At 38.9% G+C, this 13,651-nt stretch overlaps 3 protein-coding genes across 5 annotated transcripts in view; 1 reads left to right on the top strand and 2 right to left on the bottom strand.

Moving 5' to 3' along the window:
* Nucleotides 1-5,302, bottom strand: part of lamb4 (laminin, beta 4) — a 19,960-nt gene extending 14,658 nt beyond the window's left edge. The window contains exons 1-4 of the mRNA XM_083545959.1: nucleotides 3,355-5,302; nucleotides 2,644-3,304; nucleotides 1,429-1,467; nucleotides 838-995 (exon numbers count right to left, since the gene is read on the bottom strand). Coding sequence (XP_083402085.1) covers nucleotides 838-995; nucleotides 1,429-1,467; nucleotides 2,644-2,665 — 219 coding nt within the window. The 5' untranslated portion in view covers nucleotides 2,666-3,304; nucleotides 3,355-5,302. The remainder of the gene's footprint in view (nucleotides 1-837; nucleotides 996-1,428; nucleotides 1,468-2,643; nucleotides 3,305-3,354) is intronic.
* Nucleotides 4,102-13,651, bottom strand: LOC310728512 (bile acid-CoA:amino acid N-acyltransferase-like). Of its 3 annotated transcripts, none has more exons than XM_083546025.1 (11): nucleotides 13,503-13,651; nucleotides 13,215-13,413; nucleotides 13,024-13,123; nucleotides 12,755-12,945; nucleotides 12,450-12,619; nucleotides 12,201-12,320; nucleotides 11,778-11,860; nucleotides 8,589-8,682; nucleotides 8,407-8,487; nucleotides 6,004-6,145; nucleotides 4,102-5,860 (listed from the first exon to the last, which is right to left on the bottom strand). In XM_083546025.1, exons 2-11 carry the CDS (start codon nucleotides 13,402-13,404, stop codon nucleotides 5,751-5,753), a joined length of 1,281 nt encoding a protein of 426 aa, XP_083402151.1. In that variant the 5' UTR covers nucleotides 13,405-13,413; nucleotides 13,503-13,651; the 3' UTR covers nucleotides 4,102-5,750. The 3 variants fall into 3 exon arrangements, with proteins under 3 accessions (XP_083402151.1, XP_083402152.1, XP_083402153.1); XM_083546026.1 differs by having other exon boundaries at nucleotides 13,215-13,407; nucleotides 13,503-13,646; XM_083546027.1 differs by lacking the exon at nucleotides 13,215-13,413 and having other exon boundaries at nucleotides 13,503-13,600.
* Nucleotides 9,706-11,275, top strand: LOC310729341 (uncharacterized protein; the record flags this gene model as incomplete). The annotated part of the gene is made up of 4 exons (XM_083547449.1): nucleotides 9,706-9,755; nucleotides 9,852-10,194; nucleotides 10,455-10,912; nucleotides 11,233-11,275. The coding sequence occupies 4 exons, from the start codon at nucleotides 9,706-9,708 to the stop codon at nucleotides 11,273-11,275; spliced, it is 894 nt and encodes a 297-aa protein (XP_083403575.1).

Genomic DNA, 13,651 nt, shown 5'->3' with positions numbered 1-13,651 from the left:
CATAAACAATAATGCAGGTTCAGAGGACTCACTTTCTCTTTCCAAAACTCTATACCGGATATATCAGTGCTGCACGCATTTTGGAATTAGCATAAAATAACACAAAGTATAAAAACATACGTCACACATATTTTCCTTCAGTTGGCATGTATGAACAAGAACTATTTCTTGTACATTCCTATATATAAACATGGAGGTATTTTATACCTATCAGTTCAACTGATTGTTACTGGAGCAAATATTTCTGGTGTCTATTCTTCATGCCAACAAAAACAATATACAAAATAAGCTCTGCGTGAAAGACCATGCCTTGAGCATTAAACAAGGATGGGGTGCAAAGGGAAAGACGCATATATTAGGTCTTTCTATTCCCTAAAGACTATCATATTGGCAGATCTGAACATGCCTATAGCATGCATGCGCAGGGTGGGCCACATTGCTTTCAGTCAAGTTCAAACTGTAGGCTGCTTGCTAAGATGCTGACAGCCAGATTTGAAATAGATTTTTATTATAAAACAACTTATGTCATGGCAGGCAATCATTTCTATGAATAGCAAAAGGCCTGACCACACCTGGGAAATGTGACACTTTGCTGCATTGCAATATAGGTTATTTCCTGAGGGCACAACATTGTTGTAAAATAAATTAAGTTTAGGTGTATAATCATAATTATTTATTATAGTTATTATAACCAGTTATTACAATATTAACAAGTTCAGTTTAATATGTTGAGCACTTCGTTTTGAAGTTTAATTGTGCAAATACAACACAATGTATTAAACATAATAACCCCCAAAGTCTAGTTATCATTATGGAGTAATGTAGTTTAGAACTGACCTCCAGATATCCCAGAATACAATAGTTTTGGGGCCTTTTTAGGCCACATGTGGATGAGGCAGAGAGTTGAGCAGCACGGCCCACCATAAGATCACCTAGGGTGGGGTGGCACGAGCTCCCCTTACATTCTTCCTGTAAGTGAGCTGGCACCAACAGAACTATAAATTACATAAAAAAAAAAAAAAATAGAACAAATAATTTGAGTCATTGTGTTGATGAAATGAGCCAGAACCTCTCAAGCACTCTGCCTTTAAATCTCTTTCAAGTCATGCTCTATAGTCCTAGAAGACAAACTTGCTAATTGCTCATTTACTAACCTCTACAGATGCTGGTGAGCAAAAAAGTTATGAATGAAAAAGACTATAACTCATTTAGCAATTGTTAATTAAACAAAAACCCACCCTGCTATTTTATAAAAACAAATCCTATAAACAAATAACAGCTCAACAGGGCAAGCGCCTGCAAGAAAATTGCAAAAAAATATAAATATCCTAGCACAGCAAGTGATCACACGTTTGTGCTGATGAGGCATACTGAAATGGTTTTACTGTTAAGTTCCTTCAATATCAGAGAAAAAACAAGTACACTCACAAACAAGCAGCACTGCAGATATCCACATTTTTGCTTTGGCTGTGAAAATACAAATATTTATCAATTAATAATTGAATCTTATAGTTTGCAAATCATTCTACATGCATAATTTAACAGCTATAATTAAAAATGATCCTTTTACTACAACCTGAAATTATTAATGAAACCTTAAATTTATTCAACACTTTCTGTTTGAAGGCACTGACAAGAATTCCTTGCGGTTCATTAAGTTGACTGCCTGCAATGCCTCAAGCCAGGCAACCCAACATGTACAGTCCTATGAGTTCCTCAGAGAAGAAGCTGCAGCAGTTCAAAGAGATAATGCTTTTTTTATTTTTTATTTTTTTTACATATACTGACGTGCCTGGAATTTAAATTATTTAATAAATGTGCCATACATTTATTTATTTGGACTTTTCAGAACAGGAAATCTGTCTGTAAGTACAAAAAGTAAAAGTAAGTAAAATATATATTTTCTGCCTATTTATCTGTGAAATTCTACTATATATGTGGGTATCAATGCATAACCTCTGTGCACAGTGAATATCAGTGCAGTCCCCTTCCCAGTACTCCACCACCCAGCTGTAGCACTGTGAGACAATTGGTAATTTAAACTTTCTTTTACTAAAAGAAATTGCTTCTAATGTATAATTCCAGACATAAGATTTCAAACATTAGGTCACAGTATATGCTAGTAAAATACAACAGAGAAAATGACCAGTTATATTTCATTCTACTAGCCTGAGGCTTTGAAATTACATAATGATAGTGGTGGTTCCCTGAAAATACTTTTAAAATGCTAGCTATGATATTTAAAGGTTCGAAACAAAATAGTTTGTAGACTTAATTATCAAGGACGTGAGGTCACTATAGAAAAAAAAAGACACTGCCTTTACATGTTACCACACAATCATGGACAGCAAAAAATATAATATATATTTGTTTACTATACTGCATAATTTTGCATCCAGTTCAAGATTTAACACCCATAACCTTTAAGGTGATGTACTGCCACACAGTTTGGGACAAGAGTAAACTGAGAAGCTGTTTCTGTTAGAGTTACTAATACTATTACTTCAGTACTAATGCACTTTTAAGTTTAGCAATTGCAAATGACTTAGACATTTAAAAAAAAAGACAATCGTGTGAAACAAGTTTTACAGTGTAGATAACTGCAATATAAAGATAATTACATCTATATACAAGGGCACTTACAAATTAAATAGATCAGATCCATGCAGAAACGTAACGTCCATTCAAGTCATTCAGCGTCTACTGATTTTCCCCTTCATGTCCACACAGCAGGCAGTAATGGACTGTGAAGCAATCACTGTAAAGGCTGAAGCATGTAAAGACACACCTGAACACCTGAAAAAGAGTGAATGTGTGCAAGCAGAAAAAGGAGCTGCAGGGCTCTGTGGTAAAAAGGGATTATATTGCACTAAGAGCTGATTTATGCTTGTCAAACCAATGAGAAGGAGCAAAGCGGAGAGGACAGGATGCATGTAACATTTAGCTATTGGAGACACTAAATGATAATACCATTCTGACAATACACAGTGCATAAGTATGTTATAAATGATTATTACAATGATATTCATGGATAAGGTTCAACTTACACAACCTTTTTCGTTTTCTTTTTTTGTTTACAGATGATCGGTGCATTTTGTCTCTTTTTCTTTCAGTAAATTTTGTAACCCTGATAAAGATTTAGTTTTTATAAAGTGTTACACAGAAAAATGGTTTACACTGTATGCTAAAAATCTGAAATGTATAAAGGAATAAATCCTTACAGTTTAAAGCAACTTGCAATGAAAGTTATGATTATTGCATTGAGATCACATCATGCAAATCAACTAAACAAGTTTACCCCCACCTCCACTCCTCTTACCCCCCCCCCCCCCCACCGAAGCGCCCCACCACCACCCCCCCACCCCGCAGGGTAACCTGGTTCTGTAGTTTCGAATAATCTTTATGTGTGTATGTGTGTTTGTAAAATGAGAAGTATAATATATAGAGCCTTGGGCACCATTTCTTCTTTAAATGGGGGTGGAGTCTGAGATTTCTGTTTGCTTTTGTTGTAACTTACATGTATAGTTCAATGTAGACATTTTATTGAAGTTTAAAAAATTATTTATAGACATTTTTCAAACCAGCAACTCTTATCAGCCAACTAATTATTTAGTTCTAAACAACAAAAAAAAGATAGCTTTGGACTGTAAATATATTCCTAGTCACAATTTTTGTTTCAGTTCATGATTAACACATTTTTTTTATGTTTACAGATAATAGTTTTTGGACAGGCAAAATAATGTTTTGAATTAATTTAATAAACATTATGTGCTACTTTTTTTTAGTAGCACTTAGTTGTGTTGATCTGAAAATAAAGTTATCTTAGGCTTTTTTTTCTGATTCTGAAACCTACATTACCCTGTCTAAGGCTTCTTTCTGTGACCATGACTATTTTTGTATCTTCCCTGTCAGGGCAGTGTATCGTTGATTTGCACCTAATTTTCAAACTAGTAAAGCAAGCAATGTTAATAAAAAAGTAATTAATAAAATAAATACACATTATGGCAAAGAAGATTAGGCAGTCCCAAGCTTTGGAGATCTGACTGTAGTCATAAGAAGGTAAACACAACACCATATACTGTATATGAGATAAAAGAAGAATGAGACAGAAAATATGTTTTTTTTAATTGTATTTTTTGGCAGAACAGCAGCATGAAGCAAAAAATTTATGTAAGAATAATATAACCATTTGCAAGGATGCACAGGCACTTTTTTGTCTTTTATCTGATTAAAATAAACTAAAGCAAATTTAGTCTTTCTAGTAAGTCTGTTTCTGTTATTAAAAGCTCTGAAGTATTGTGGTAGTGACTCAGTATTTCCCACACATACCTGGGTGGGGAACTCCAGTTTTATTGATGCTGCCATATATTTCATGCCATTAAAAACAATAATAATAATCACTTCTTAATTTGATAGTCTGTTCTGAGTAAACAATGCAAGTTTACATACAATTAAGAAAACATTAAATGCATAGGTTTAGGTAAGTAAATTAATGTAATGATTATTAGGACTTATTAGTTTTGTTATTACATTTTCTAAGGATTTATGAGTAATTAGTTTGGAAATAAATATTTTCCTTTTGAAAGAAATAGCTTTTTGAAATCGGTTAATTCTATTATTAATATATACCACCCCAACCCCCCATTGCTCATAAACAATAAACTAATTTGAATAAGAAGCTGTGTATAAGAAAACCAACTTTAACCTCCTGGTGTAAAAAGTTACTGTTAGTTTTGTTGTCAGCAGTTTTAACTTTTGCAAGCTTCAGAAAGAAGAAAAAATGTGTTGCAAAAGATCTTATTAAAGTGGAATTGATGCAGGTGCTAAAATGAAACAGTATACCTGTAATTAAATTAAATGTATTTTTTTTTGCCATAAGAAGTTTTTTGTCAGGTCTATATTTAATTCAGGACAACACATACCAGCAGCACACCATGACTGAAATGGTACTTGAGTCATTTGATAATGGCTCTAATAAAGATACTACACTGCTTAGGCATGAGCAATATCTACAAAATATACATTTATATTTTTATAATACCTTTAAAAGTGTTTTAATGTTTTTTTTTTTTTTTTTTTAAAGGGATTCTGCCCTAATGTTGGCAGGTTTAAGTTATGGACAGTCTCACCTGTACATTCTCAAATATGGATGGTTTCCACCAATATGATGGTCAGGTACAGACATGAAAGTTGTTAATCAGTAAAAGTTCAGTAGTTGCAGTCATGGCCAGAGCATCGCTGCAATTTCTAAAGCCAAGTAATATTCAGAGAAAAAAAAATCTTTTTAATCACTTTGCAATCCTCTGAAAATACTATCAATTTATCCGCATAGAACAGAGTCTTTAGAAAGAAAGTCATGTTTAGAAATATGTTTATTTCAGATTTTGTTTTTAGTCTTTTGTTTAGTTTTTAACAGTGTATAGTAAAATGAACAATACATAATTTGATCAAGTATAGCATGAAGAAAATCTGTTTAAAACTTTTACTGTAGATTAATGTCTATATATTTTTGGTTATATATTTGTGTACTTTGCTTCCACTGGTGAAAGTGAATTTGAGTTTGCCCCATGCTGCTACACATTTACTGCTGAAGCAATTTTAATTCTTATATATTTATGATTAGTTTATCAATAATACAAAACACAATAGTCAATGATGCATATAAAATGTGTGATACCAAATCTGAACTTCTTTTGTGTTTCCTTTTTCTTTAATAAAATGCATTCGGACAATGTAATTGATATTTGATGTTAATCATTAATGCTGTAGAGATGCTGCTCCAGAAATGCCAAGGTTTTGTGCCAAGAGTCCTCCTGAGCTCGACTGTGAGGCTCCGTTTGTCCACCCCACAGCACCACCACTATAAAATATAGTATGCAATGTGATGTTTTCGTCATAAAACCAGCAGCTTGTCCATCTGTTTAGTGGAATTAGCTATATAAACTTATTTTAATGTGTTTTATGAAATTTCCTTACATTTTAGTACACACTTCAATAGCTTACCTTTAGTTCTTGACTCAGCCAACATGAAGTTGCTGGCTCGACAATGTGGACTGTAAGGAGGTTCGATGAGGTGTCCAGTTCCAGGATAAGACAGAACAGTCAACAGACGACTATTGCCGGCGTGTTCCATCATCAGCTTCATCTAAAGATGTGTGAGGGGAAGGCACTGTTACAGGCTAAACCCCCATATTCATTTGTTGGTTAATGCTTTTCATAGCCTGGGATTTTAATAATAAGTTTCAGGTAACCTAAACTCATGTCTACTTTGTATTTAAGTTTCTAAATGTCTTATTATATATATATATATATATATATATATATATATATATATATATATATATATATATATATATACACACACACACACACACACACACACACACACACACACACACACACACACACACACACACTACTCACATTACAGACTACATCAAATTACAGACCCATTTCAAATCTCCAATTTATGTCTAAGATTTTAGAAAAGATTGTCTCTGCCCAGCTATATTCCTACTCACAAGAGAACAATAAAATTGAAAATTGTCAGTCAGGTTTCAGGCCCCATCATAGCACAGAAACTGCTCTAGTTAAAATGAATAATGACCTGTTTTTAGCTTCAGACCAAGGCTACATCTCTCTGTTAGTTTTACTAGATCTTAGTGCTGCATTTGACACTATAGACCATGATCTTCTCCTAGATCGCTTACAAAATTACATCGGCATTCGGAAACAGGCATTAAGATAGTTTAAATTCTACCTGTCTGATCGTTACCATTTTGTACACTTAAATGGATAGCTATCCAGGTTAATGCAAGTAAATTATGCCATGCCACAAGGTTTAGGCCTAGGACCCCTGCTTTTTACAATATACATGCTTCCCTTGGGAAATATTATTAGAAGGCATGGGATTAGCTTCCACTTTTATGCTGATAATACCCAGCTTAATATCTCATCGGAAAAAAAAAGCCGATACAGCTCAATTGGCTCGAATAACTGAGTGTGTTAAAGAATTAAAAGACTGGATGACTCATAACTTTTGCTTATTATATTCTGATAAGACAGATTTTGCTCAGGGGCCCAAAAACCAATACACAGAAGCGCCAGCATTTCAACCTGCATTTAAAAGAATGTTCTGTAACTACTAGTTTAACAGTAAAAGAACTGGGAGTTAATTTAGACAGCAACTTGTCTTTTAAAAATCATATCAACCATATTACAAAAACAGGCTCCAGATTGTACTATTGTAATGCATTACTGGGTGGTTGTCCTGCATCATTAATAAACAAGCTAGTTAAGTTTACAAGCTACAGTTTGTCCAGAATGCAGCAACCAGTGTTCTCACAAGGTCAAGAAAATATGATCATATAACCCCAATCTTATCATCCCTACACTGGCTACCTGTTAGGTTTCGAATCGACTACAAACTATTGCTACTTACTTACAAAACACTAAATGGTTTAGCTCCCATGTATCTATCCAGTATTTTAACACTTTACAATCAGTCACGCTCCCTGAGATCTCAAAACTCCGGACTTCTAGTAGTTCCTAGAATAGCAAAGTCCACTAATGGTGGTAGAGCATTCTCACATTTAGCTCCTAAACTTTGCAATAGTCTTCCTGACAGTGTTCGGGGCTCAGACACACTCTCCCAGTTTAAATGCAGATTAAAAACGTATCTTTTTAGCAAAGCCTACACCTAACATACGTCTCACATCATAACCTTGTGCTCCAGAATATCTGATCAAATGCACATTATCAACTTATACTTGTACGCTAATTCCTCTCCACTGCTTCTCTTTCTCTACCATCCCAAGACATCCTAAGGTTGCTCCAGACCCAGTCACATTCCACCTTATGAAGATTGTGGACCTTAAAAAAAGTAGATGCCGACCCCGCAAACATCCCAAACCATCTAGAGACGTACCAGTGCCAACTGGATCCCACTTCATGTGGAGTTGGGACATTGGACCTCTTTGAGTGTTTAAAGGCTCTGGCATGGAGAAGCTGGTGTTGGATCTATGATGATCCCAAATGTTGAGCTATTTTATGAGTTGCCCAGTAGCTCCTAGTTTTATAACCACAAATGACTGTAAAAGACTGTAGAAAGAACATTACTCATAACCTTACATTCCAGTTCTCATTTTAGTTCTCACTCTGCAGTGTTCTGTATTGTTTAAAGACTATAATCACACTCTTGATGTCACCCAAATGAGGATGGGTTCCCCCTTATCCAATGTGATGGGTTCCCCTCTCCTCCTCATGAGGGTTCCTTGCCACAGTCACCATGGCTGCTCATCAGGGATAAATGCACATCATTCACCTTAACTCTTAAATTCTGTAAAGCTGCTTTGAGACAATGTCTGTTGTGAAAAGCGCTAAAGAAATAAACTTGACTTGACTCACATCTTCTGCAGACTCTGATGCTGGCCAATTCTGATCATCCTCCCCAACAATCAATAAAACGGGGCACTTGATACGACCCATCTGCCCAACATTCATATACAATTATACAAAATCACAATGAAGAGAATAAGCAAGTAATAACGATCAATTGAATTTGTCATGCTTCCCTGATGAATCCTTACTTCAACTTTCTTTAAAGGATCATCTGGTATTGGAAGCAGAAGATCTCGCCATATGATTCTCTGTTCTTCATCATAGCGGGTGTTTTTGACATTTCTTTAAATAACAGAAATACAGGAATTTGTCATTGAAACAGAATAAATATGGGAAAAACCAGAAAGAAAAAAATATACATGTATGCTTTGAATGATGAGTGGTTATTTTATTAGGTAACCTTCCATTCCTTCAAAAAAGGAACTGCTTTGTCAAGTATCCTGGCAGTTCTATCTACAGTAAGTAGATTTGCAATAATTATATGATATATTGAAAAAAATATATATCACCTGTAAAACTGTCATGCCCAGACTGTTAAAACCTTTTTACTCTGGCGGGTGTTATAGGTGTGGCTAAAAATGCATGTGTGCAGGGACAATGACCCTTATTTACCACACAGTGCACATCCGAACACTTAACAATTGTTTGTCACTAACTAAGAACTTGAGGCCAATAATGAAAAACTATTTTGGCCGAAGGGATGTGTTTGTGAAACACCATTTTACAAAGGCATGGCATTATTACAGAGTTCAAAACTTGTAAAATGTTTATGATTGATGTCAGGTGATGAGACCTGGGGTGAAGTCAGCAACCTAATTCATCCAGGTCAGGTTAGGTGCAGTAATGGTAAATCATAATTCCACAGCATATAAATATGGTCTAGACAATCTTGCATTTCTATTTTCATTTGTGTGACAAATGATTTAGGAAGGTCAACATATGGGGTTATGAGCAGGTGTCCACATACTTTTGCCCATATAGTGTATGCCCTGCACCGGGATCCCTTACCAGGAATTCCTGTAGTTGCCCCAAACATTTAAATACCAAACTAAATTAAATCACAAAAACATTATTACTTTGTATCAGACATTCATAAACTTGAAACCAAAGTCCTGCTTTTTGAATTCGAAACAAGAACATTTTACACTCATACTATACACATTAAGTACCTCGATTTTGCTCTGACTGTGGTATGCAGTGGTTCAACTGTAAAATTTTGGTCTCTTAGTGTCAGGGATTCCCCTGCCACGCCTCCCTCGGTTGCTGTCAGAGATTCACCCTGCCACGCCCTCCTCAGTAGCTGTCATGGTTCCTCGTTATACTTTGCCTGCCAGGATCACCGACAGCTGTGGCTCGTTAAGGACTAGACTATATAAACTCACGTTCTCGAGTCACAGGCTGTCGGTTTTTGAATTGTCATGCTGGTCATCTCCTGTTCCCGCGACCGCCAGCCTGCCCGCTGGTTCTGTAACCCTAGACCCGTCACAAGCGAGCCGAGCCGCCACAGACCCGTCACGAGCGAGCCGAGCCGCCACAGACCCGTCACGAGAGCGCCGCTCAGCCACAGAGTTCCGCCGAGGGCGCCGCTCAGCCACAGAGTTCCACCGAGGGCGCCGCTCAGCCACAGAGTTCCGCCGAGGGCGCCGCTCAGCCCCGTTCCAGAGTCCCCAAGAGAGCTCAGCCCCGTTCCAGAGTCCCCAAGAGAGCTCAGCCCCGTTCCAGAGTCCCCAAGAGAGCTCAGCCCCGTTCAAAGGCCGTGAAAAGGACGTCGTACCGCCGCCTGGCCGCGAAGAGGTCGTCGTACCGCCGCCTGGCCGCGAAGGGGACGTCGTACCGCCGCCTGGCCGCGAAGAGGACGTCGTACCGCCGCCTGGCCGCGAAGGGGACGTCGTACCGCCGCCTGGATGCGAAGAACACGACAGCTCGCCCCCGGGCTCCACAGAAGGCGACGGCTCGCCCCCCAAGTCCTCCTCAGGGCGAAGGCTCGCCCCCGGGCTCCACAGAAGGCGACGGCTCGCCCACGGGCTCCACAGAAGGCGACGGCTCGCCCCCAGGTCCTCCTCAGGGCGAAGGCTCGCCCCCTGGTCCTCCTCAGGGCGAAGGCTCGCCCCCAGGTCCTCCGCAGGTCGACGGCTCGCCCCCAGGTCCCCCGCAGGGCGGAGTCGGTCCTCCAGGTCCCTCTGACGACGGCAAAGCTCTCCAGAGGCCCTCCGAGGGAGTCGTTACGGTCCAACGACCTGCCGAAGGTGCCCCTGTGTTCCTGGTCTCTGCCGTGGACGTCGCTCGGCTTCTGGTCTCCGCCGTGGACGTCGCTCGACCTCTGGTCTCCGCCGTGGACGTCGCTCGGCCTCTGGTCTCCGCCATGGACGTCGCTCGGCCTCTTGTCTCCGCCGTGGACGTCACACGGCCTCTGGTCTCCGCCGTCAGAGATTCACCCTGCCACGCCCCCCTCAGTAGCTGTCATGGTTCCTCGTTATACTTTGCCTGCCAGGATCACCGACAGCTGTGGCTCGTTAAGGACTAGACTATATAAACTCACGTTCTCGAGTCACAGGCTGTCGGTTCTTGAATTGTCATGCTGGTCATCTCCTGTTCCCGCGACCACCAGCCTGCCCGCTGGTTCTGTTTCCAGACTCTGTGTCCATGTGCGGATTACTCTTTGCCGTTGCATTTTACTTTCGTTTTCGGACTCTAAGTTTCGTTTTGGATTACTCGTCTCAAACGGATATTCTTTGTTTGTTTTCTCGCCACGGCAACTGTGAGTGTTTGTTTGTTGAACTGACTGAATAAACCATGATTGAGTTATTTCCGCTTCCGCGTCCTGTCCATCAGCCTGACACTTAGTCAGTTAGCAGAAGCAGAAAGGAACCACTAGAAACTATTACCTATTACTATTAAATTGCTTAAGGTAAAAAAAAAGCAGAAGAAAAATTGGGTTTGGATACAGTATGCTAAGAAAATTATGTTTTATAACATCGTCTCCAGAATTACAAGTAACGCTGTGTTCAGTGAACGGTCTTTTCAACAAGACTGTGTGTATCCAAGTAATTGCAATCTATATTTTTTTAAATTACAGCAGCATAATAAAATCATAAACTAAATAAAAGTTACGCAGTAAAAGTGAAAAGAAAATATTAACTAAATTATATTGTGCAAGCGAGCGATCCAAATTAGCTAATTATAAAGCCTTGGTTAAACTCTGGGTTACTATGAATATAAAAGAAAAGTGCAGCCACTCACCATCATTACATAATCAAGGCAGCCAAATAAGCACAGTCTTACTGCAGGTGTACATAATAAATCATCCACATATTCTAGCTTTTAAATCACATTTGAATCACCAAACCTGCAATAAACATTCATGATCTGTTGCTTACTTTTTGATCTCAGCAAATACATCAGCCAGCGATCCATTGACAGGCATGATGTGGCTTCCACTAACACACACTACACACCTGGGCTGAAAAGACAATTAATATGTCTCAGAGTGTATGGCTTAGCATTTCATCATGTTTAAAGCTAGTCTTAGGAAGGATATTTCGGACAATATTCAAAAGGAATTGCAAATTGTATTTGCAATTCCGTTTTCGTTTTATATGTGGATGCGTATATTGTGACATAATAAAAACGCAATTGCAAATCTTGCATTAACGTTAGCATTTTTTACTTACAGACGCTCTGGGCATTGACTACAACCACAAAACTTTTACTGATTAACGACTTTCATGTTCCTTTTAAATATTGCCCAGAATATCATTCAATACTACAAAGTAAATTGACAAATGTTTGATCTGGTCTACCTTTATCACTGAGGAGTATACCGCCATGCCCAGGGTGACAGAGACACCAAAGGACAAACCCAGAATTGCAATTCTTTCTGGAGAAACCTGTGGATGCTCCTTCAGCACAGTGAATGCTGCCTAAGAGATTACAAGAGGAATTTATATTTAATTAAATTTAAGTGTTTTGTTTCTAGTTTGCACTCAACTGTCTTCCTTGATATTTGCTTAACTGCACTATGCAAAGATCATAACTTCAGAGGCAAATACCTCGAAGTATTCACTGTCTACTTTGTACGGCTTTCCATCTGCGTCTACTCGTCCAATATACTCCAGTGCTAAAGCAACATAGCCTCGGGATGCCAGCAGAGCAGAGCGATATTCCACTAGGCCTCCACCTCCACCCCAGAGGTCCAGCACAGCAGGGAAAGGTCCAGGGCCTAGAGACGATTAAATGTTATGAAGGACACATTGCTTCTTTCTGTAGTGTATGTTACTTATCACATGCAAAACCACTAACACAATATTGAAGTTGAAACATTAAGACTCTTTATCAAACCCTCTGTCCGTGATACCTGGTGGGATGTAAAGAGCCGCCTTTAACCCTTTGTCCGTAACATTAATCCTCTGAATCCCCGGGGCAGTGTACCACCTCTGTGTCACAAATAATGCTATGGGAGGTTTCTCTCTGAATCCCTTAGTTAAGTGGTCTTCATATACAGATATGTGGACATCCATCGGTGTGTAGACATCCTTCTTGCGAAATCTAAAAAGATGACTAAATGAGTGAGTTATTCATTGTTTAGAAGTACACAAAGATCCATGAAGGCTGCTGTGGTTTAACCTGAGGCCTGTCCTGCTTCCAGGAATAGGTTTCATACTCCACAGCAGACCCATGGGTTCAACTCCTTCATATGATCCACCAAGACTGGGATCTTTAGATACTGAAACAGAGCAGTGTGTATTAGTGATCACTTGCTGCATATAATGTGTGAATACTCATCAAGCAAACACATGTGCATGATTTACATGCACCTGTGACATGTCCTGTCTCATCGCTGACATAGTGACCAAAAGCTTCCCAAAAGTCTCCGTCCTCTGACTGCAGCAGCGCGTGCAATGTGACCCGAACCCCAGGCTGTAGATCCTGCACGCGCACTTCGAAGCGTTCATCCACCATGCAGCGGATCGGGCGAACTGAAAGTAGCGGAAGTGACCCGGCCATTTCCTGCGGCTGAAGAACAACAGCATGCAAACAACTTTAATAACAATATAATAGTAGTAATCTAACGTTAAGTTCGATCAAATAACTATAGAACTTACTTATAGCGTGAACGTGTCGGCTGTGTGTGTGTGTGTGTGTGTGTGTGTTTGAGCAGCTCAGCAGGGTTCAGCAGTCTTCTCTAGTTAATAAATAAACCTCATTTATACAGATACAGATAAGGACGCCTCCATAAAGTAGTGCATGTGAT

Source organism: Silurus aristotelis (assembly GCF_946808225.1).
Source record: "Silurus aristotelis genome assembly, chromosome: 7".
Classification (NCBI taxonomy): Eukaryota; Metazoa; Chordata; class Actinopteri; order Siluriformes; family Siluridae; genus Silurus; species Silurus aristotelis.
This window is presented reverse-complemented; position numbering and strand designations above follow the sequence as displayed.